The sequence below is a fragment of the Seriola lalandi genome, unplaced genomic scaffold (genome assembly GCF_002814215.2).
Source record: "Seriola lalandi dorsalis isolate HSWRI2012SDOR001 ecotype SW California unplaced genomic scaffold, Sedor1 jcf7180002054971, whole genome shotgun sequence".
NCBI lineage: Eukaryota > Metazoa > Chordata > Actinopteri > Carangiformes > Carangidae > Seriola > Seriola lalandi.
Window position 1 is genome coordinate 757,652 of NW_019525522.1, and position 23,665 is coordinate 781,316.

The following is a 23,665-nucleotide window of genomic DNA, read 5'->3' on the forward strand; positions in this document are numbered from 1 at the left end:
CCCCAGCCCTCTCAAAAAACAAATTCTGGATCCAAGCATGCCACAACAGCAGCTAGGTATCCGCCTATCCTCCCCCAAAGTCACCGCAGGCGCAGCAGCAGGCTTCCCCCGTCCGAGAGAGCAAGGAGACTCCACCGAGTGATGCCACTACTGCAGCAAGAAAAGCACCCAGCAACCGCGCATATTCTCGACGCCTGCCGGAGGACCCGACATCACAATCTCGGCCCTTGACAGAAGAGAGAGCCCCCCCCCACCCCCCACCCCCCACGGCTCCGTTCCCGTCCCGACTCCAGGATGTCCGACAGCAACGCAAGTCCCGCCGACCGGGTGATCAAATGTAGGCATGCCAAATCCTGCACGGCCAGTGAGAGCTACCTCTGTGCCAATGATTCTGCTGTAACTCATCGTTTTTTTTCTGTTTGCATCCTTGTCGTTGCACCAGTGTCTCTTATTCGCACGTTTGTTTTGAGTCCATCCCTGTGTGTTATTCTAGCACCTTATAATAAAAGAAGCCTCTTTGGCTGGCGAGTCAGCATGCATGTGCCTCTGAACCTTTTAGGGGAGGGAGTTGGTGATGGAGGGGAAGGGGGTGGGGGGTACCCAGCACGATACGCCATAATCAGGGTCTTCCCTCGTTATTCTATTAGAATTCACCCCCTCACCGTGGCATTACCCCATTTTCTAACGGGGGGATGTCTCTTCCTCTATGTATAGCCAAAGCTTTTGTGCGACACCCTGTGCTGCATGAGCTCCATTTACGCGCTCCACTCCTAGCGGTGGTTTCGTGTTACTGAATAATACCCTACAGAGACACAACCGAGAGAGTGATAGAGAGAGGGAAAAGCAGGGAGGGAGAGAGGGAGATGAGCATCTTGTTCCAATGAAACATCAAGCAGTGTGACGATGACAGCGAAAGGCAGACATAAAGGTAAATAAATGTTACGCATAACCTGCGATCTTTGGTGTTGTGGTTCTGCTGTGGATGTGGATGGTGTCACGGGATGATGTTGGATGCGAGCAGAGAGCGGGGGAGAGAGGGAGGGTAAGATGCTATAGGGGACTTGACACTCGGAGACTCAAGGATTTTTGAGCTTTCTGTCTTAGTATTCATGTAGTGTATCTGTAGCTGCAAGTCGTGGTGGTACCCCGGTGTTGGATGCGCCGACTGCTTCCATAGGGTGGCCTACATTAGCGATCTAGTTTTAATTTTAGCCAAATCTGAGCCAAAGTCAGGTAATCGATCGTTAAAACGGCGGGTAGGCGGACAACTTTGCCGGGCCGAGTGCGCACCTTCATATCCGCGAGTTTAGTTTTAGTTTTCCAGGCCTATTGGATGAAATCATCCTGATGTTTGCTGATGTGACGCTTAAAAACCACCAGTGTAGCTGCATGACAGACCTGCGAGTCGTTTCAAGTCGACGTTTTCTCAGGGAGGCCTGAATGTCAGCGGGTGACTGTGCTTCTCCCGTGCGTATCGCGCCTCCACGTCTCCGTAAAGGTCTCCCTGGCTTCCCCCTTCTTGTTTCCCTGAGTGTCAAATGAGAGACAAAATGGAGTTTGGGGATGCTGGGCTGCGTATCCGAATCTATTGCCCGACGACGACGATGCATACCGCCCTAATGCTGTTATTGCATCATTGGATTATGGAATATTTAATGTGTTTATGAGAGTGTCTGTTTCTGCTTTACGCGTGGGCGGCTATAGGGGAGGCAAGGAGGGGCTCCTCTCGGGTTATGATCCACGGAGCTTGCACAGATTGTCGTGCTTGTCGGGTCACAACAAGGCTGGCATGGCAGCGGCGCTTCCACGCACGCAGCCTGTCACATGCGACGACGCCTGGCTGCCTGTCTCTCCCACTGGCTCCGCTTAATAAACTCACAAGGTCTCTCTGCCGGAAGAAGCGGAGCTGACAGTTGGATGCGTCGGTCGGGCATGCCCCGGTATTCCGTGCGTGCGTCGTGCTTGGAAGGGGGTGGGGTGGGCTGGGGGCGTCGGGGCTTTTGCAGTTTTTGCACGTAGGACTTCAGGACTGCATGTGCATATGTCAACAGTATGGCTATGCGTGTGTGTGTGTGTGTGTGTGTGTGTGTGTGTGTGTGTGTGTGTATCTACATGAATGCAGTTGTGCGGGGGCGGTGCTAGTAAATCTGGGCCCCCTGAAAAAGCTGACTGCAACCAAACGAACACTGACCCCCCATCCCTTCCATCCATTAGTTATCTGGCTATACCACCGAATGGTGCGTGTGTGTCTTTACATCTTCTGCATGTTTTGCATGTATATTGTAAAGCAGCTGGGCCATCAGCGCCCATGTTGCTGCCTCAACACTGGAACAAACTAAGCGTCCTATATCCTCATGTATTATTCATCACACACACACGCACGCCACGCACGCACGCACACGCGCGCGCGCGCACACACACACACACACACACACACACAAACAACAATTCATCATGGAGGTGAGAATGATTTAGTGTGTATGGGCCTGGAGAGGGGTGGGGGCATCAGTCAAAGAGACATGGACTGTGCCTGGTATTTCCCCACGTCCGTAGTTCCCCATGTTATGGATTTTGCCGATGTTCAGCGGACAGAAGTGAACAGAGATGGAGCCAAAGGACGAAGCATACCGAGACGAACGGACAGAGAGACAGAGAGTGTGGGGGCGAGGTGAGGGAGAGAGGAAAGGAGAGAATGTGACAAGGCCACGAAGGAGGTGAAGTAGCTGTAGCGAAATAGAGAGAGAGAGAGGCACAGAAGGAGAGAGAGATGGAGAGGGAAACAGGAAAAGAGAGAGAGAGACGGGAAAAGGAAAAGACAAGGGACATAGTGTTTCACACTGTTGAGTGGCAGGACAGCATCCTCTGACTTAACCAATGGACCTTTTACACCCTTTTGATTCACTTATCATGCAAACCTGTGTGTGCGTGTGTGTGCGTGTTGAAAAACAAGCAGGCTTCAGAGCCAAAATCTGAGAATGTGACTTTTACTTAAAGTTTAGTTTAGTTACTTTAGAAATACCAAATTTTGCATTTTGGATTGTAAAAAAACAGATTAGAACAGAAATGTTTACATTTTGTAGGAACACAGTGTAAGTTCTGTAACTTCTCCCTCATGCTATAGACCCATAACTGTATCTACAATAGGGTCTGATGGATCCTAATTTATCATCAGTAACACAGAGAAGAGACATCAAGCTATCAATCTCCTTGTAGCATTCACTGCTGGAAAAGGGCAAACCTGCACCCTTAAGTCAAGAGCAAGGAAACTTGGACTTAATGAAATCTGCCAGTAGACGACCACATCAGCGCTACAAACAAATAACATGGTACAGTACAAACAGACCCACTGGACATGGCCACAGGACACAGCTCGCACTGAAAAGCTTAACTGCATGACAAAAAAAGACTGTTTTAGAGTTCACTTAGATGTAACATTGCCTGTGGTTGTCCCTTTAGCAGTTAGAGGGTCATATGATTCAGGTTGTCCTGTTTATTTGAATAAGACCAGCTAGCAACGTGATACTGGACTAAACTGGACTAATGCCCCACATCTGAAAATACAAACATGGTCATAATGCATCACCTCAGCCTCTGAGCCCCTTTCACATACTTTGTGTTCAGCCACAGGCATGGCAGACAGTCTAACATGTCACAGGATAAGCACACGTACAATTTATAACATTAGTGTCGGCTGTTTTCCATATGTCAGCTAGTTTCCTGGTATTGTGCATGCGGGGTCACTGGCGTTGAAAGGAGCCATCGTTAATGTTATTAGTTGTGCTTGAACATTTCTTTGACATATGTCAAAATGTGTGCTGTCAAAAAGGGTCCATGTGCATTATTATGTGGTCCAACTACCCACTAACCATACAGTGTATTTCATGGTCACAGCCTCATAAGTTTTAAAACTAGTTTTTTTTTCTCAATCTCATATCATTGTAAATGGAATACCTCAGACAAATGAGCATTTTTGACATTTTAGATTAAATTTTTAACCCAGGAACTGGATGAAAAATCAGTAGAAGTAGAGATAATGAAAAAATAGCCTTAGTTGTCACACTGTTCATGTGATGCAACAGGCCATCAGAGGGTGGGAAAACGTGAGGAACCATAGATACAAGTTTGCCCGCTGAGACAGGTTTTAAGGGGAGAACATTCCTGTGAATATTTTTTAATATTTTGCCATCCAACGGCCCTTGGTCATGGCAGATTGTTTGGCTCATCAAACACAGGTGTGACTAATGACATTAATCATGTCTGTGGTCCATTCAGGAGCTCCAGTGTCAGGCCCCGGTAATGTGCATGCTGGCTCATTGTCATGGCCTACTGGTTCACCTAAATGGAATAGGGACATCGTTATTGCAATTAGTTACACTTGTGCTCTTCCTGCTATGACAATTCAAACTGTGCGGAGTGAGAAAGGCCTATACAACCTCTACAATGACCATAGAGGTGAATCAATATGACACCACGTTAATAAAAAGGACTCTCATAAGTTTCATAAAGAGAACTTATTGCATCTAATTACACAGGTTTATCTGATAAAACTGGAAACTTGTTGTACTGCCACTTACATTATCACTCTGTCTTGAGTACATAGCATCACACATTTAAACTAGGTCAAATTACAAATGATTGCCATTATCTAAGGTATTGAAATAAACTTTTCATGGATCTTAAGTTGGTTTTGGTCAATGTACTTGTGGAAAAAAGTGTGTGTGTGTGTGTGCGTGTGTGTGTGTGTGTGTGTGTGTGTGTGTGTGTGTGTGTGTGTGTGTGTGTGTATGGTGTCGTGTCCATTTCTTCTTTGTTCTATTAAACACAAGGTACACCAAGAGTCTTGCCATTGTTTGTCACTTATTTTTTGCTGATTTTGTTTGTCTTCATCCTTTAAACACTTCAGTGTTTAAAGTGACCATAGTTCACAAACCATCCAGACTCAGTTGCTTCGCTTGTCACTTTTAGGACATTTCCTGTCATTTGATTTCTTATTGTACCGTATGTGTGCCAGCATAATGCAGGATAAATGCTTAAGAGAGAGTGAAGGCAGTTAGATATTATTAATTGTGTCCACATGGCATCACATTCTTAAATAGCAAGCTAGCATTGCTAGAGTTCCTTGTTGAAAACAAAACCCTGGCTCCCATGCTTCACCTTTAGAAAGTAGTCCATATTAGGAAATAATGCTTCAATGTGCAAAGGTGATATGTTGTATGTCTTTAGTGAGTTCTGGCCTGTTAAATATATCAGTGAGTGTCAGAAGAGCATTCACCAAAGCTGAGTGGAGCCATAGCCAATATGCACGCATGCATGTATGCATTCATGCTCAAACACACACACAGGCACACAGGCACAGAGGCAGGCACGCACACACACACACATACACATATACACACACACACACACACACACACACACACAGACACACACACACACACACACACCTCTGGCAAGGCTTGAGGCATACTGGGCATATTTCCTTTTAGTGTAACATGCTGTCCCATTCCCTCATGGTTCCCTCAGTGCCCTGTGCGAGCTGCATGTGTGTGTGTGTTGGGTTTTGGTGTATCCTTGTGAGCCAGGGGTCCCACCTTGACAGGTCTGTGTGTGCCCTGTGGGGAGGGTGGCAGGGCAAGGGCTATTTATAGGGAAGGTACTCCAGAGAGAGAGAGAGAGAGAGATAGAGAGAGAGAAAGGGATTGTCTAATGAGGACAGGCTGTTAGGGGATGGGCCGTTGTTTCTGTGTGTGTGTGTGTGTGTGTGTGTGTGTGTGTGTGTGTACACAGATGGTCCTTCATGTGTGTAGTGTGCATTAATTGAGCGACTTCAAACGCCTCTTTAGTTGTCCCCCCTCCACCACCTTCAAAGACCCGTGGAACTATGTTAGCTGATCTGGGTCAAAGATGGTAGATGAACACAGACACACATATACGCACAATAAGCATGTGAACATACACCCCAATTATTACTCTCTCCCTCTCTTCGTTGCTCTCATTCTTTCATCCATCAGTTTCTCCCTCCTTCATTTATTGCTGCTGAAACAGGCAGCGGGATGAACTGATCTCAGGAGATGTGTGTGTAATCACTTTAGATGAGGTCCTGTAGAGGGCAACACATCTAACATACAAACACACACATACAGACATGCCATCAGTTCTGGTCATGTCACTGGATTGAACACCAGCCAGATACAGTCTGGACAGGCACAGTATTGCAGTGTAATGAATTGATTCACAGCTTGCATAGGACATATAGGCTGTCTATTATGCTTCTGTAATTACTGTGTGTGCAATTTTTGCGTCATGAATTACTGCTCAGTCCTGAAGATGATTTCATTTTCTCTTCGACGATCTGACAACCAGTTGACGGAGAAGCGCACGTTTGCATTGTTTTATCCCTATTTAGGCATATTTTGCAACATTTGGAGGATAGACACAAATGAGGACAGATGGATCATGGGTGACTTCTACTGTCATTTCTGCAATCTGTCAGTTCTCGCTCGCTGTCACTTCCTCCATCCCGCAGCAGCCCTCTGATTGTGAACGGTGTCCCTGTGTTATATTAAAACTGATGAAATATTCCCATAATTAACTTTAGCCATTAGGGAGGATGCACACAATAACAAGATGATTCTGATCAGATTCTGCTCCAGTTAGGCTATTAGGCCAGCCCAAACAAATTAAGGAGATTTGGTTGAAAGCTATGTCATAGATTTTCTCTCAGGCTCCCCCTCACTGCCTGTGATGTGGAGATTTTTGGCTGAGCTGGCAGCTTTGGCACTTAATAAATTCCACACCGGGGAGTTCAGCAACGGAGAGTGGGCCAGAAGACAAAAACAGTACAAAGTACATTAGGAAGAAGCTAAAAATGCTTTCATCCCTTTGCTCATCTTACACCACTCGGTCCATCTCACCTCACATGCGTGCCATGTATCTTGTGATTGGTTGACTCAGTGAAAAAGACAGTTCTGGATGAAAACACTTGCCTCCACTCAAGAAAGTGGAGCTCACTGTGTATTCATCATCACCATCACTTTGCTCAAGAAGAGTGGCGTTTATGGTCTGAGCTCACTGTACGTCTGGCTTTCCAATTAAGTTTAGTACGCTTTACTGGTATGAATGGCAGGTGAACAATATTGCCAAAACTTGAGGGATAATATAATTCAATAATGAATTTTCCATTGCTGACATATAAATGACATAGAACTGACTCTGACAATCACTTTTATCTAGTATTAGTATCACGCTGCTCAGAACGGGTGAATTAGTAAAAGATATCCATGTTCATAGTTAATAGTTTGCCCAGAGGTAGCCTTTTAGCTATTAGCTATTAGTTCGTTTTTAGAGCTGGGTCGAGGTACTACTTTTTTAAAACTAATATTATTGATATCACTTCCCTACTTCCAATATGAACAATAGGAGATGGGAACTGTAGTTAATCCCATATTTTACATCAAACCATGGGGGTTGGGTTTTATCAGTAGACTGTGTTCTCTGTTGCTAATTATGAATTAACTCTCATGGTCAGCTGACAAATTTCTTTCATGGCGTGTAGTGTTAGCTTAGCTACCATTACATTTGCCCTCTGGTCTTCCTGGCAGGTGGGTATGTGGCTGGATAATTTGGGTCTTGAACTATTTGTGATCTTTGCACCGAATATTAAGATAGAACGTCATTATTTCTATTCGTCCATCAACGAAGACAGCACTTCTATCTGCCAGACAGCTATTACTATCACCATGCTAAATACCTGTGTATACCTACGTTAGCTAGCTCAGGTGTGTTGCCGACTATCTTACAGTCTAATAGGATGACCCACTGTGAGATGTTTCAAACCCGGAAGGTCTGCCATCCTTTGTGTGTTAGTGCTAGTTTGTTTCTATGAATCAGACTAGCAGGTTCCTGCTCATATTACCTTGACTGAAAATGTCATTTCTGACATCTCTGACAGGAGGTGAATACTTTAATACTATACCTCACCCCAGACAGTTTCCTCTGAACTCTTGGTTTGAATTTTGGTTTGCTAACATCAGGCTAAGTTATACAAGATTTTGTTTTGTAAAGGTTCTTTCTGGAAGAGAAAAACTGAACAAGAATATCAGGAAGAGTCTCACCGGAGAAGCATGAAGGTTGAGTGCTACAGGGGGAATTTCTCCTGCTGGGAAAGATGGTGGTGGAAAGACAGCAGAGCTGTTAAGTGGTGCTTATGTTTGTGCCCTTTGCACTTAAAGAGACTGTTGGAAAGGAAAGCCTGATTCCTGCTACATGGTGATTTTGACGGTGTTACTAGAAACTTTACACAAGAATAGAATAAAATTAAAGACATTAGAAGACTATTTTAAATAGCAATACTAATAGCTATAGTGATAATCAATGACTACCTGTTCAGCATACAGTAAATGATCAAAACTGATCCAAACATTTTCTCTGCTTGGTGGATGAGGTGGCTTCCCCGTGCACCAAAGAAACAACCCAGACTTATGATAGATCTCAGGTCTCACACAGCGACTGTAAGTAGGCTTGTTCCACCGTGCCACTTGAAACTACTCAATGTATTGAATCATCAGTCAGTGCAATTTGTTCTGCACAAGCTCAAGCACAAAATTTGTACAGAGTTTGTTCTTGTCCTTATGAAACATAATGATCCTTTGTTGGGAACCCAAACATAATTTTCTCATACACACTTGGAAAAGTCTTTCTTTATAAGGTGATAAAGTCATGATCTCTTATGTTTGTGTGTCAAGCAGGTCAAACCAAGTTCAATTTAACCATTGAAATTGAACTTGACGTCCTTTGTGATTAAAAAAATGTTGAAAATGAAACTTCTGCAGATAGCAGTGAACTGCTGTTACTATTTATATTTGCCTGAACTGAATGGAGTGTGAATTTAATTCAACCCCAAGCCCCACTTTTTCAAAACTTTTTGTTTTGCTTCCTGCTTATTAGGAGCTCTAGTTTTGTTTGCCTAAAATACCACATTTTTCTTTCTCACTTTCTGCTAAGCTTGTGCAAGAAACTGCTTGTTCTTAAAGGGTTTTAGGAAGAGAACACCAGAATACAAAAACCTGATTAACATAGAAAGAAAACAAAAAGATCACATCTGTTTATATGAGATCAGTGTGTGTCCTTTTTGTCCACACTACCAGCTATAGGTATGTACTTTGATCCAAACTGAAATATCTCAGCAATTATTGGATGGATTGGCTAGAAGTTCTATACAGATATTCTTTGTCCCTAGATGATGAATCCTATTGAATATGGTGTTCCCATCTCCCTTTTCCTGTAACGCCACCGTAGTTTTTATGTTCTGAGAGAAATGTCTTGACAACTATTGGACAGATTGCTATGAAATATGGTGCAGATACCCATGTGCTGAGAGAATGAATCCTAATGTCCCTGGTGATCCACTGACTTTCCATCTTGCGCTTCCAACAGGTCCAACAACTTTAATTTGTCCATGATTCAAAAATACCTGCAAAACTAATGACATTCCCATCAGCCTCAGCGGTACTTTTTGTTTAGTGCTAATAAGTAAATCGTCACTAAACTAAGGTGATGCACAGAGCTGCTGCCATGGCTACCATGTCATACTGTGAAATAAGTCATTTTTTGCTTTGTCCATTTTATTATCTTTTTGTCTATCTTCTGTTACAGCAAATCCAGTCCAACAAGACCGATAAATAAGATAAATACATGAACCAGGCCCCAAAACTAGTAAACGTGATGTGATCAGTCAATACATACTGCAAATTATAAGTGTGTATGAAGTGTAAATGCATTTCTGCTGCATTAATGGTGAGCTCCGGGCCAACAAATTCTGATGCATAATGCAGCGAGTCATTCATTATTAGGAAAGAAAATTCTTATTTTTGCTAACAAACTAACTGACTTGAGGAAGAAAAAGTTTCATGTTTCACAAATTCTTCTCAGAATTAAAAAAAAATTACAATATTAAATTCAGACATGGTTCCTTCATTATCTACAGCTCCAAACAGCAGACAGCTTTCAGTCTTCGGCCTTTTCATTCGTGCTTGAACCTCTCAACTTTGTGTGAAATCCAGCAGGGTTCCTTTGGAATTGCATGCTCGACAAATGGTCAGTCGTCAGGTGCAAAAGACCTTCTTGGTACTGAACCTCCCCTCTCTCTATTCCCTCACTGCCAAGTATAGTTTTCCCAAGTATAGTTCCTTTCCCCGAGCTCTGTGTCTCTGCTGCTCTCCACTCTCTCATACCTGCCCTACTTTCACACTGCTCTCACAATTTACGAGTTTCACACTCCTTCCTTCTCGCCTCTCCCCTTCTCTCTCTCTCTCCCTCTCTCTCTTTCACACACTCTGGAAGCCTCAGCTTTACCTCACACCACAACTATATGCATACAGTATCTACATTAAGTTCAGCTATATGTATGTGCAAGCTTCAAAGGAGAGCTAATACACATGCAGGCTTTTATGACACGCACCAGCATCATTACAGTTTGTAGCACAGTACAGCACAGTGTTGTGCAATAGAGGAGTACAGGACAGTACAGGACAGTACATTACAGTACGATGAAGGAGGAGGCCACATACTGACTGGGCCCTGTTGTTTTCTCTTATAAAGAAATATGAAGTCACACAAATACCAACATGCATGAGTAATTCTTTCTCTGGCTTATGTTCTCTGACAGCCTGGGGTGCACAAACCTTTTAAAATATTAATCAGTCCTAACCTGAAAACCAAAACTGGTTTTAACATGTAGAACCACTGTTCTCAATAGATGGAAAACAGACCCTGCAGCTTGGCAGCTCGTGGTGTCCTGGGATGTGTCAGGGTGTTCTCATGTGTTGGGTTCAGTCTTCAGGTGCGTAGAAGTGTCTCGGGGTGTGGTAGGCTCCATTAGATACTTTAGGGTCCAACTATGTATTCAGGTGTGTCTTTGTGTGTGCCAGAAGGCTTAGGGTAATCTGAGATGTTTCTTTCTTGGGGTGTCATGCATTTGTTCGACCTTTCTGGTTTTTGGTTTGATCGAGGGCAAAAAGGTTCATGCAAACCGCCCCTTTTTTCCATGCGAGATACATACAGTAACCTTATGATTTGTCAGAAGCCATCTTCATATAGATGTATTTGAAAATCCTCGTAATGACACATTAAGTCTTGAAGTACTGTAGGTAGATTGTAAACGATTTGTCCAGCGTTTATTGTTTCCCCCCCGACAGCTCATTTTGCACGACTGGCTAAATGGTTCTGATGTTTCAGTGGTGATTATATAAAACCGTGCAATCCGGTTCCATGTGGTTGTTGAGCTACTTTTACTCTAAAAACGGAAATAAAATGTGAGTATCACATTAAAGCGTAATGATGGACATCAGTGTGAAAGCAAAGACTGTGGCCTGTTCCAGTGACAGGAAGAGAGAGACGCAGCAAGAGAGAGCGAGAACGTGAGAGAGAGAGAGAGAGAGAGAGAGAGAGAGAGAGAGAGAGAGAGAGAGAGAGAGAGAGAGAGAGAGAGCCAGGCCTAGTTTTTAGTGTGTGATCTAGGCCATTATCTGTGTTAGCACTGGTGGGGCTCCAACAGGCTCTGTGGATCCTGCATAACAATACCTTTTATGAGCTTGTATGTGTGTGTGTGTGTGTGCGTGTGTGTGTGTGTGTGTGCCACTGTAGTCTCACACACATGCGTTCATGCATGTTAACGCCATTGTGCCATACATGATGTGCGCATGCGCCCCAGCGCCTCTGCCTTTTGAGTTTGTGCCTGTTTGTTAAGAACACTCATGTGCGTGTCTACGCTTTGTCCAGTGTGTCTTCGTATGTGTGTATGTGACTCCTCACGTGCAGCTGTGCGCTCTTGCTGTATCACCCCCGTCGTCAGTCAGCCCCCCTCTCCAGCAGCGCCCTGGGGGCCTTCATTATGTAAGAAAGACATTACTGCAGAACAGAGGCAGAGAGGCAGAGAGATATTACTGCAGAACAGAGGCAGGCAGCCCTGATAACTCTGGCAGCCCCTGCTTCAATACAACACGTCAAGGCCTCCACAACACATGCACACAAACACTACTCACACACACACTACTCACACACATGCACTCAGCCTTCAGCAGTGTGATCAGGATAATGGTGAAGATTAACAGCTTCTGATGTTTGTGGTGCAAGCTTGTTGAAGAATACAGGAAATGTCAATAAATCATGTTCTGCATTATAATAAATATACTTCTCCTTTTTTCCTGCATCAACTTCTCTCCCTCCATCCATATTCTACCTCCTCATCATCCATATATCCACTAATTTAAACTCTCCTCCCCTCCATCTCAAATATCTGCTATTATTTATCTCAAATATCTGCTATTATTTATCTCTCACTTCCATCTCCTGCCTGTCCTCTCCATCACCCCAACGTCCTTCTCCAGCGGTCCCCTTCCCCCTGGCCCACCGGCTGACCATGAAGGAGGTGTTTGACGCCGAGGGGCGGCCGCGGGTTGACCTGCTTAAAGCTCATCTCACCAAGGAGGGCCGGCTGGAGGAGGCCGTGGCCCTGCGCATCATCGATGAGGGTGCCGCCATCCTGCGCCAGGAGCGCACTATGTTGGACATTGAGGCACCAGTCACGGGTATGGTATAGTGATGAAACACGCGAGTACTGAGTGTAAATAAGTCTGTAGTTTAGTGACCAATTACAGGATAGTTAGTAGGAAATAGAAAATAGTAGGAAGGAAAGAATAGTTTGACATTTTGGGAAATATGCATATTTGCTCTCTTGCTAAGAGTTAGGTGAGAAGACTGATAGCACTCGTCGGTATGGTAAATATTACTCTTCAACCAGCAGCCAGATAGCTTAGCTTAGTACAAAGACTGGAAAGAGCTAGCTAGTACAAAAACCAGTATAGAAACATCACTCTGCCTATGTGCCAGACTATTAATTGGTTGGGAGTAGTAACTTCCTGAAGTCTCTACTTCTAACCAAGGAATATTCACTATAAATAGTGAATCTTTGTTTTTACACTTTAGATTTGTACGATTCAAACAAACCACACATACTATGTTAATAAGTGAGCTTTGCTTGTGTTGAGAGGCCGGTCAGCTGCTGGCTTTAGCTTGATCTTCTCATGGAAACTCAAGCAAGACAACAAAGGAGGGCATTTCCCAAAATGTTGAAATATTCCTTAATATTCCATTCCTTGTTTGCAAATCTCCCATTGGGGCATGTGGGGTGTGTGTTTATACACATGAATGAGTGACAATAGATCACACACTTACACAGCGAGGGCACGGATAACAACAGTCAAACAGAGAGATCGAGAAATGGAGCTGCAGAGCAAAAGGCAGAAAGATGAATAATTATGTATTAATCAGGTTCCATTCGTTGATTCATTAATCTGCCATACGTATCTGCTGTTATTTGGTCGCACTTCACTGAGAGAACCAGTTGGCACTTATGTTCCTCACAATAGCGGGCGCCGGCTTTGGTAATATCTGCATGTATTCCCTTGCCAGGGAAATGGTATGAACCAAGGAGTATGTGGAGGGGAGGAGGAGGTGGGGGAGGAGGGGGAGCAGGAGGGGGAGGAGGAGATTGAGATCGATGGAGAACAAAATGTAAAACGAGTTTCTGAGACGATGACAGAGAAGACAGACAAGCGGGCAGGCAGACCCAGACACTCTCAACCTATTGACACTGCTTAGTTAATGTACCTGTGTATCTCTGCACGAATGTGTATGTGCATTTATGCAAATGCAAGCGGTGAGATAAATCTGTGTGGGCTGTCGAGCCCACGCAGTATAGGAACATCGCTCAGCTTTCACAGGTACAGATCCCCGGGGACGAGGACAGAGAGACAGGCAGATGGAGAGACAGTCGATCATAAGCAGCTCAATGCAGAGGTTCTCAAACCTGCTCGTTCCCAAGGAGCAGCATATTGATCATTGTTTCCAAGTTTCTCCACTTTTACAGGTTCTGACCCAGAAACACCCACTTGAGAGGATTTCTTGTCGGAGTTAGCTGTGATTGGAAATAGCCCATAGATGTCACATAGTGAGCTACAGAGAATTAGTGCAGATTCTTGTACCGAGGGCTTTAAGCAAATGTAATGTTGAGGAGATGTTCAGGAAACAGTTTAGCACTCTGATGCACTCTCTCTGGAGATGCTCTAAGATAGACCAACTAGTGAACAGACAGGCAGGTGGATGGCTAAAATCTGAACTGACAGGCTTTTAGAGGTGTCACATGAAGGCTTCTGGGAGAATACTGAGACAGGTCTGAGGAGGCAGACAGGTACAGCTCAATTTCACTCATGCCGTTTTGCATTCCCAATTCCCAGTTCAAATTAAGGCGAATGCTTAGGAGCAGACACAAAAACAGACATTAACATGGCAAGCAGATGGAGAGACAGACAGACGTAGCCAGCCAGACAGATGCAAAATGGCCATCGTAAAATGGCTGCAGAGGGGGAACTATGACATCAACTAAAAGTGAAAGGAGAGGCCAGACAGATGGTGAGGGAGGCGGATAGGAAGATGTATTCTGGCAGATCACACAGACAGACACAGTCCTGAGGTCTTTCAAAAACATAAAGTGTGCAGCATGTGAAGCCTGATCTGAATTAGATCCAATATTCCTGGATGTCGCTTGGAACAAATCCGTGGAAAAATTGTGGGAAACACAGCCAAGAGAATCAGAAAAGTCTGTACAGAGTCAGACCTTCTGAGGCTTTAATCAAGCGATTTACATTTTATCATGATTCAGAAAAGAATTTCAAATAGTGCAGAAGTGGTGCTATTACGCTGAAACTACAGGCGCTGTAGCACAACAGGAAATACTGTAAAAGCATTAGGGTTACAAATAATGTTTATTTCAATATCAGTTCGTTTGCTGATTATTTTTCTTAATTAATCAATTAATCACTTTGTCTACAAAGTGTCTGCAATTGGTTTTTTTTGTTTGTTTTTTTGAAAATTGACTCAAATGACTAATTGGCTATCGATTCATTTTCTTAAACAGAGGCTTTAAAAATGATCAAACTGGATTCTGTTTTATCATTTATATTCTGTTGTTTTCCATCAGGCAGATGAGTGATGTTTCTGGATCAGCTCACAGGACACATATACCTCTGCAGATGCAAATCAGGCCATATGGAGCCACTGAGGCAAAGACAGGCCCACATTTGTTAACTGAGTTGTGGAAACTTAACATGTGGCAGCTGAGAACTGTAGTGGTCATGACTGTAACGCTGCCGTGTGACTGTGTTTCCACAGTGTGTGGCGATATCCACGGCCAGTTCTTCGACCTGATGAAGTTGTTCGAAGTGGGAGGTTCGCCCGCCAACACACGCTACCTCTTCCTAGGGGACTATGTGGACAGGGGCTACTTCAGTATCGAGGTGAGGACGAAGACACTTGATCACATCCTTCATTGTAACAAATACCTGAACATGTCTCCATTTTAATGGGAGTGCATTCACACAAACATATTGCAAGCTCATTGTATTAGTATACAGTGAGCACACATTGTGTATTAGTGTCTTTTGCCTTGAAGTCTATTATGTACTTTCCATGGGTGAGATTTATTTCACTACTGAGGTGTACAGTTACTGTGCTGTGCTGTATTTAATATATTATAAATGTACAAATGGTACTTAAGATTAGCACTGACACACCACGATGTGTGTCTCAATGTACATGTAGAGAGGTGATGTAATTTAAAATTCATGGACAGGGAGCCTCATTATTGAGGTCAGCTTTCAGGCACTATTCAGTGTTAGTAGCCTGTGCTTTCCAATAGGACATTACAGACGGAGAAAGATTCAAGGTCTGTAGCCAGTAACAAGAATATGCTGCTTACTGAAATATGTATGAAAGCTGAGAGGAGATAGTGTACTATCCAGAGGGCTGTTTGGACATTTGATTCTTTGGACTCGAGTGCAATAAAGTACTTTTGTGATCACTTTGTCTGGCAGAAAAGCACCACAGATCGACAGTGAGAGACTTGAATCTATAATATAGAAGCACAGGGTGAATGTCTTAGCTCGTGGAGCCACCGTGGCATAAGGGACGTGTCACTGACATGGAGTGAGTTTGGAGCAGAGGGAGCCATATTTAGGCCACCTTCCTTACACACTTCAAGGGCGCACAGACAGGAGACTTAATGTAGCGCAGGGATGATGAAGGTGAGAGAACACTCCCTGAGCCATTTGTAGGGTTAACAAAGTGATAACAGTGAAAACACACTGGATGATGTTAAATTTGAAAAGGACACAGACACAGTTTTCAATTAATTTTTTTTCCTGTTAACTTAATCAGTGCGATCTGATTTGGGATGATTATTGTCAGAATCCTGTTTATGTCTATCTTTAGATTGGAATACAAATCAATTTTCTTCCAGCTCAATTTATTTGGGCAGTGGGTGGTTCATTCATAGAAGGAATTCCTAGTAACGGCTCCATCGTGATTCTCTGTGTCACTGTGAATTTCCAGTTTGAATTTAATGAGGGGAACTGAGAGTGAAATGACTCCAACTCTGCCTCACACAATTACTTAATAGCAATGATGTGTTGAAGCAAAAGTTGTTTTCTCTGTAGTGTGTGCTTTAAAGGAATGGTTTAGCATTTTGGGAAAGTTAAATGAGAAAAGTCTCGCGTGTGTCTGGTTAAAATGAAGCTACAGCCAGAGGAGAGTTAGATTAACTTAGCATGAAGACAGGGGAAATGAGCAAGCTCAGGCTCCCTCCAAAGTAAAACAAGCATTTAAAACACTAATTAACATATTTAATCTGCAGAAACACTCAAGCATAAAAACAGCAAGTTGGGATTTTCTATTAGCTCACAAACAGCTAGCCTGGCTCTGTCCAATGGTAAAACATCTTCCTACCATGCTGGCATGACCTGACCTTACCTCCTGAAACTAGTCCTTTAAGCTTAAGACAATACATTTATTTACAGCATACGACTGTGCACAGTAAATATGTCATTATCTTAATTTGTTACAAGACGTTATTAATGCTGGCACTACTTTAATTAATACATTATAAATGTACTGTGCTTCTAAAGGTACCTCTTTCTTGGTTGAATGTTGTATTTTTCTTGGAGCTGCTCTAACCAGCGTTTATTCTCCCTGGTGAACCTTCAGTGTGTGTTGTACCTGTGGTCACTGAAAATCCTCTACCCAAAGACGCTTTTTCTTCTACGGGGAAACCATGAATGTAGACATCTGACCGAATATTTCACCTTCAAACAAGAATGTGAGTGACTCCTGTGTTTCCTAATGTTATGTCCTTCATCGTCTCTATTTGACTTTGTGTCAATCCCTCTCTCGCCACTTACATCTCTGTTGTTCTTTAACGCTATCAGTTCTTTCCCTTAAAGATGTTATATAGTAAAGTATGGCTGCAACTAATGATTTTCTTCTTTATGAATTGATTAAATGTCAAAAACTAATAACAATATCCATCACAATGACATACCATTTGGTCTTGGAAGTAACGCTGGGTCCGTTGCTTCAGACCCATGCACACTGCTTCAACATGTGGGGGAATTCAAACCTTGGTGGGCCGTTCTTAGTTACGCTCTGATTGGATAAGTCATTGCTCAGGAGAGGGGTTTAATGAACAGTCAGTTGTTACAGATTAATCTTCTCTCAATCAACTAATCGATACATTGGCTGATTGTCTCAGCTATGAAGTTATGTGTTTTCTGTAGCATCTCTTTTCTTCTTCACTTCCTCCCCCTCAAGGGTCCTCCCATCCTTTTCTGTTGCTGGCAGGTTGAATCCTCCCTCCGTTCCCACGCTCCCATCCTACTTCTCTTCCTCTTCCTCTCCATCATCTTCCACCTCTTCCTCCCTCCCCCAGTCTCTCTCTCTGTCTCTCTGACTATCTCCTCGCCGTCCTGTCCGAGAGTGGGTGATTAGCAGCAAATTAATTTGGCCCTTAATGATTGGCTCAGGGACTTACTCCTCTGTGTCTGATTGGCCAAGGGACGAGGAAGCTAATTTCCCCTGGTGCTCGTGGCAAATAGTGGTCGCCCTCAATTACCATCTGCTGTGTGTATGTGTATGTGTGTGTGTGTGTGTGTGTGTGTGTGTGTATGTGTGTGTGTGTGTGTGTGTGTATGTATGTGTGTGTGTACCACAAGTGTGTGCAAGACAAGTGCATGTGCTATGACTGACTGCATGTGTGTGCAAGGGAGTCTTCATGAATGTTTGAGTGTGTGTGTGTGTGTGTGTGTGTGTGTGTGTGTGTGTGTGTGTGTGTGTGTGTGTGTGTGTGTGTGTGTGTGTGTGTGTGTGTGTGTGTGTGTGTGTGTATGTGTGTGTGTGTGTGTGTGTGTATGTATGTGTGTGTGTACCACAAGTGTGTGCAAGACAAGTGCATGTGCTATGACTGACTGCATGTGTGTGCAAGGGAGTCTTCATGAATGTTTGAGTGTGTGTGTGAGTGTGTGTGTGTGTGTGTGTGTGTGTGTGTGTGTGTAAGGAGCTGACAACTGGTGGACTAGCAATAATGAGCTCTTGCTCGACACAAGGCAGATGGAGAGGTTGACAAACACACTCCTTGCTATCACACACACACACACACACACACACACACAGACGCTAGCTACTGTAAGCTGGTACTCCTCGATTCTGGCTTTGATTTGTGTACATGTCGTTCTCATGTCCTCACACTTTCCCTTCTCCTTCCCACCCCTCTTCTTCCTCTCTCCCTCTCACTGCTCTTAACCTCTCCTCCTTCTCCTGTCTCCTCCTATCAATCTCACTCCTTCTCTCTTTATGAAATGATCATTCTCCTTTCCTTTCCTCACTGCTCGCTGTCATCCAAAATCCATCCTTGTCTCTCTCTCTCTCTATCTCTCTCTCTTGTTCTTCTTCTATCTCTCTCCTCCTATCTATTCAGCTATTTTAATCCTGTGATATTGTTTTGTGTCAGATGTATTGTTACGCCCATGTGTGAAATGTCCTTAAAGATGCTGCGTGTTGGATGTCTTTGTTGATATCGCTGCCAAATCAAAGGAGTTTTTCTCAAAGCAAAAAATTCAGCCTTACAGTGAAGCCTCTACGCTGCTTCATGCTGCTCATATTTGGGTCAGATTTTGTTCACTGAAAACAGAATTGGAGTCTTTGCATCCATATGTTACCTGTAATAATGTGCTGCTTTTTTCCATCATCATATGTTTCTTGTCTGAGAAGTGGCATTTCTAAATCATTAGAGAGGAGAGAAACAGGTCATACAGGAGTGCTAGAGATGGTCGCATAAATCAATAACATATAATGTGAAAATCCTACTGGTTCGTGCATTTATACTCAGGTGAACTAAAGTATGTTTTTAGAGGAACCAAACAAGTCTGTATGAGGCCTATAGATGGCTAAGTTCTTCAGATCTGTCTGTGTAAAGGCTTCATGTTTGTTTGTTCTCTGCATGTCTTGTTGCAGTGTGTTTGTGTGTGATATGTAACAGTCACACTCCAAATGGGACTGACTGTAAATGTGTGGGGATGGTGGCTGTTCAAAGCATGTCAGAGCACACCCAGGTGCTCCTTTTGTCTCAAGTCCTGAAATATCTCTCCGCCCCTCCATCCACCTCCAGGTAAGATCAAGTACTCGGAGCAGGTGTATGATTCCTGCATGGAGGCGTTTGATTGCCTGCCCCTGGCAGCCCTGATGAACCAGCAGTTCCTGTGTGTGCATGGGGGACTTTCACCAGAGATCCACACGCTGGACGACATCAAAAAGGTACAATAAGACACATACACTCACATGCAAGTTTAAACTAACAATACCGCCCTACTTAGGCATATTGCAGTAGTTATATACTGAATACATACTTGGTCAAAATTGACTAAAGACCTGAACTGACTTTTTGACATCTGTGTTATTATATAAAAATATTGTGACAGAGCTGAAAACCAAACCACAGTAACTACACTCTGGGTTAGTTATCCATAAGCTGCCATCACACTTACTGCACTTACTGTCATGGACCAAAAGCCAATGATCAGCTAAAGCAAGAGAGCTACGTTGATGTGAATACCTGATCAGACAGTCATAGCTAGGTTTAGCTAAAGCTGAAACTAAATTCGCTTATTGATTTTTACCTTCTTTTAAAAGAAAAATCTAGATTTTGATTAACTAATATCTTGTTAATTGAGCTTGTCATTGCAAATAACTAAATGACACAGCAGTTAAATCCACAATGGAGAAGAAAACTAAACACCTGCTAAGATTAGCAGGAGTTAGCGGTGCTTAGCAGAGTAGCAACCGCTATTTCAACATTCGACTCTAGTGGAGTTCATGTAATATGTTGTAGGGGAGCTCACAATCAATGTCTATTACATTGTACATTTTTTGATTGTTTATTAATATAAATATTAAAAGCAGAAGGACAGACAGACATCTCCAAACAGAGATACATTTATTTCATATGAAGTAGGGACTGTAAGTAAGAAAGTAAACTTTAGTTTCTTAAAGAAGAAGTTAGAATGGACATGACAGTTGAAAGGACACATTTTGGCTGCATTGCCTTCATGTAGTCCTCCAAGATTATCCAAAAGCTGAATGAACTATCCACATTTTGAAAATTATTATTTAGCTTTACTTATAATTATATTTTAGGCTAAAATAAAAAGCCTACAAAGGTATAAAATGAAGGCAGTGTAACCTTTCTATCTGTCGCATGGTTAGTCAGTTTTAATAACAATAATATAACGTGACTGACCTATGTACAGCACTCAAACACATCTGGGAGCACAGACACAAACACAACTTATATGTATGCCTTTACACCAGGCTTCAGTGTAAATGCAGAGAATTCCTAAGAAACCAGAAAACACACCAGTGAAAGAGACCCACACACAACGCGCTGTACGTATACAGTTCACAGTAATACAGAATACAAAGGCACACGCATGAACACAGAGACATGAGAACACACACTTCCTCATCTAATGGCAGTGTTTCCATGGTGAATCTGCCGGTGTGACATCTTCCCCCTTCTGTGTGGTGAGGGTTGCCATGGAGATGCTCTGCTCTGACAGTATGTGTTTGTGTGCGCTATGTGTTTGCTTTTCTTTCTGCTCTGATTTATACTATATGTGTTTATGCCTACGTGTGTGGTTAATATGACTGAACATTTTGTGTACTGTTTTTTTATACATTTTGTTTCTACATACTTTTATGTGTGTGCTGGTATTTATGTGTACAATTGTGTTTGTGTAAGCTTATATTTTGTGTGTTTCTTTGTGTGCATTTGTGTGTGTGCATCTTATGTCCTAGTTGGACCGGTTCAAGGAGCCCCCAGCGTTTGGGCCCATGTGCGACCTGTTGTGGGCAGACCCCCTTGAAGACTTTGGCAACGAGAAGACCCAGGAGTACTTTGGGCACAACACAGTTAGAGGCTGCTCCTATTTCTACAGGTACAGGACAAAATTACTCCTCACAAGGTCCATGATCACACCAACAAAAGGAAATATTACATAAGAGTCCTGACAGCTTATTTTAGATGAAAATCAGCTTGAACTTAATATCGCAATAGATCCCTGCACCTATGAAGCTCAGAAATATGAACTAACCTGATGTCCAAACAAGCCCGACTGAATGCAATATTCAGATATAAAAAATACAACATTGTTTAAAGTTACCATCTTAAACATGCAGCAAGATATAAGATTGCTTCTCTCAAACATGTTCCTAGGGCTCATTCAGTGTGTTTTAATGATCTGGGTGCCTTGTGAAGGCCCAGTGTTAGTGAGCTGTGGCTTTCATTTACAACTCAGGAATCTAATAAGTTTTAGGTGGACTTCAGGCTATTGGTTTGGGATGTTGGTGCTGAGAAGAGAGATGCTCCCTGCTTGGTTACACCACATCCACGGTCCAACAACAATCACTGGGATTTGTACAAGAGACACCAAATCTTGGCCAGTTCACACACACACACACACACACACACACACACACACACACACACACACACACACACACTGAGTGTACGAGCACTAACACAGCACATTCACAAACACATACACACAGTTCCGTTTCAGCATGAAACGATATCCCACAATCCCCAGGGAGACTGCACGGTTCTGTTGCTATGACGACTGGCTACTCCTGCCAGATACTGAGTGATATTAAGATACAGTGAGAGAAAGAGGGAGAGCAACATAGGGGGAGGATGGTGGTGGTGGGGTAGAAGATGAAAGCTGGAATTGAAAAAAATAAAAATGGAGGAAGGTAAAGACAAGGAGCTGAAGTTGAAAGACAGATGGAGCATCGGTGCGGTCCTACTTGGGTTCCTCAAAGTTAGTGATAAAACATGTTATCTTTGGAGAGCACTGTGATTTTCTATGTTTAGCAGAAACAGCATCAATCAGCCAACTAGTGTATACTCGGCCCCCACGGCACTGAGGCAGCCATAAGCTCTGCTCAGGCCTGCCTGTACTCACTGACGACCCCTGCTGGTCCCAGTCAGACAGGACATTAGAAAACAAGAGGCCTACTCATTTCCCACCGCTAGACTTTAAATACTTCCATCTGTTTTGTGGTTTACAACAGTCTTGATATAATAACAAATTACATATTTGTTGTGTAAAGTGGTTCTTACTGGATCTTTTTGGATATTTCTTCCCCTGGATGGTTTTCCATTGCCCAATTTCAGATGCATTTACTTGCAGTCTTACTCTCTGTGTGTCTCTTTCTGTCCCCAGTTACCCGGCAGTGTGCGAGTTCCTACAGACCAACAACCTGCTGTCAATCATCAGAGCGCATGAAGCACAGGATGCTGGGTAAGCTGACTGACTGTCGCAGCTCAGTCCTTCTCTCGGCTTAAAAGGGAGCACCATTTAATTTAATGGCTTACCTTGACATTTCATGTGCCAAGCTGTTATTTTTCTTTGTCAGGGAGTTGGCACATTAAGGGGAAAGAGGTTCCACAATTTTCCCTCTGTCGCCGTTAAACTGTGTTATTAGCATTGTTAGAGTTTGTCTGACTGAGCGCACCAACTAGCCTGAACAAAATTCAGGTTGACTAACTCACGTCTTGGAAACAGCATGGTCAGACAAAGAGCCATGTCAGGTTTGCACTACTAGTCTAAATAAAATAGTGGGGGCAAAATATAATTTTCTGAGCCACAAATCCATTACCGACATCTGTTATCTCAGTGAAAATCCTCTAAATATAATGCCGCAATTAAGGCAGTGCTATTCTGAGTTGTGCTGTTTGGTGAACCCATTAACAGCATTTTGTCTGTCATGCAGCAGGGTAGTCTGGGTAATCGTCCATGGGTCTTGGTGCACTCAGCAATGGCTAGTCAAAAGACACAGATCATTTCAGTAGGATACATAAGCTTCAGTACCTGAAAGTCTTGATTACTGATGAGTTTTGTAATTATTTCATCTCAGGGGACCCAGCGAGTAGAAGCTGCTCTTGTGCTTTGTTTGTTGCTACAAATGAATTATGAGCGCTTGTATTTATCCTCATGTCTAATCTCAGTAGGTTCTTTGCATACAGGAGACAGCCTTGTTTTTATTGTGACATTGTGACAAGTCATTAGATCTGTGCTAAAAATCAAAATGTTCAGTTTGTGCTAACAGCTTCTTTCAAACACCAGGGATTTGTAGTGCTCAATGTTAAGTTTACTTTCCCTGCCATGTTGCCCACACAGATTTTCCCAGCCATGCAGGGGATTCTGTTCCTGCTTCATTTGTT

General features: G+C 43.2%; 1 protein-coding gene across 3 annotated transcripts in view; it reads left to right on the forward strand.

Annotated features, from left to right (window-relative positions):
- The first annotated feature begins 9 nt into the window (after positions 1-9).
- LOC111646476 (protein phosphatase 3 catalytic subunit alpha-like) overlaps positions 10-23,665 on the forward strand; it is a 33,012-nt gene continuing 9,356 nt past the window's right edge. For 2 of the 3 annotated variants that reach the window (XM_023395977.2, XM_023395979.2), the window contains exons 1-7: positions 10-337; positions 12,387-12,587; positions 15,229-15,353; positions 17,098-17,209; positions 19,553-19,698; positions 21,238-21,377; positions 22,665-22,742. In XM_023395977.2, coding sequence (XP_023251745.1) covers positions 295-337; positions 12,387-12,587; positions 15,229-15,353; positions 17,098-17,209; positions 19,553-19,698; positions 21,238-21,377; positions 22,665-22,742 — 845 coding nt within the window. In that variant the 5' untranslated portion in view covers positions 10-294. Of the gene's footprint in view, positions 338-681; positions 929-12,386; positions 12,588-15,228; positions 15,354-17,097; positions 17,210-19,552; positions 19,699-21,237; positions 21,378-22,664; positions 22,743-23,665 lie in introns of those variants that run through there. The other variant, XM_023395978.2, reaches the window with a different exon arrangement.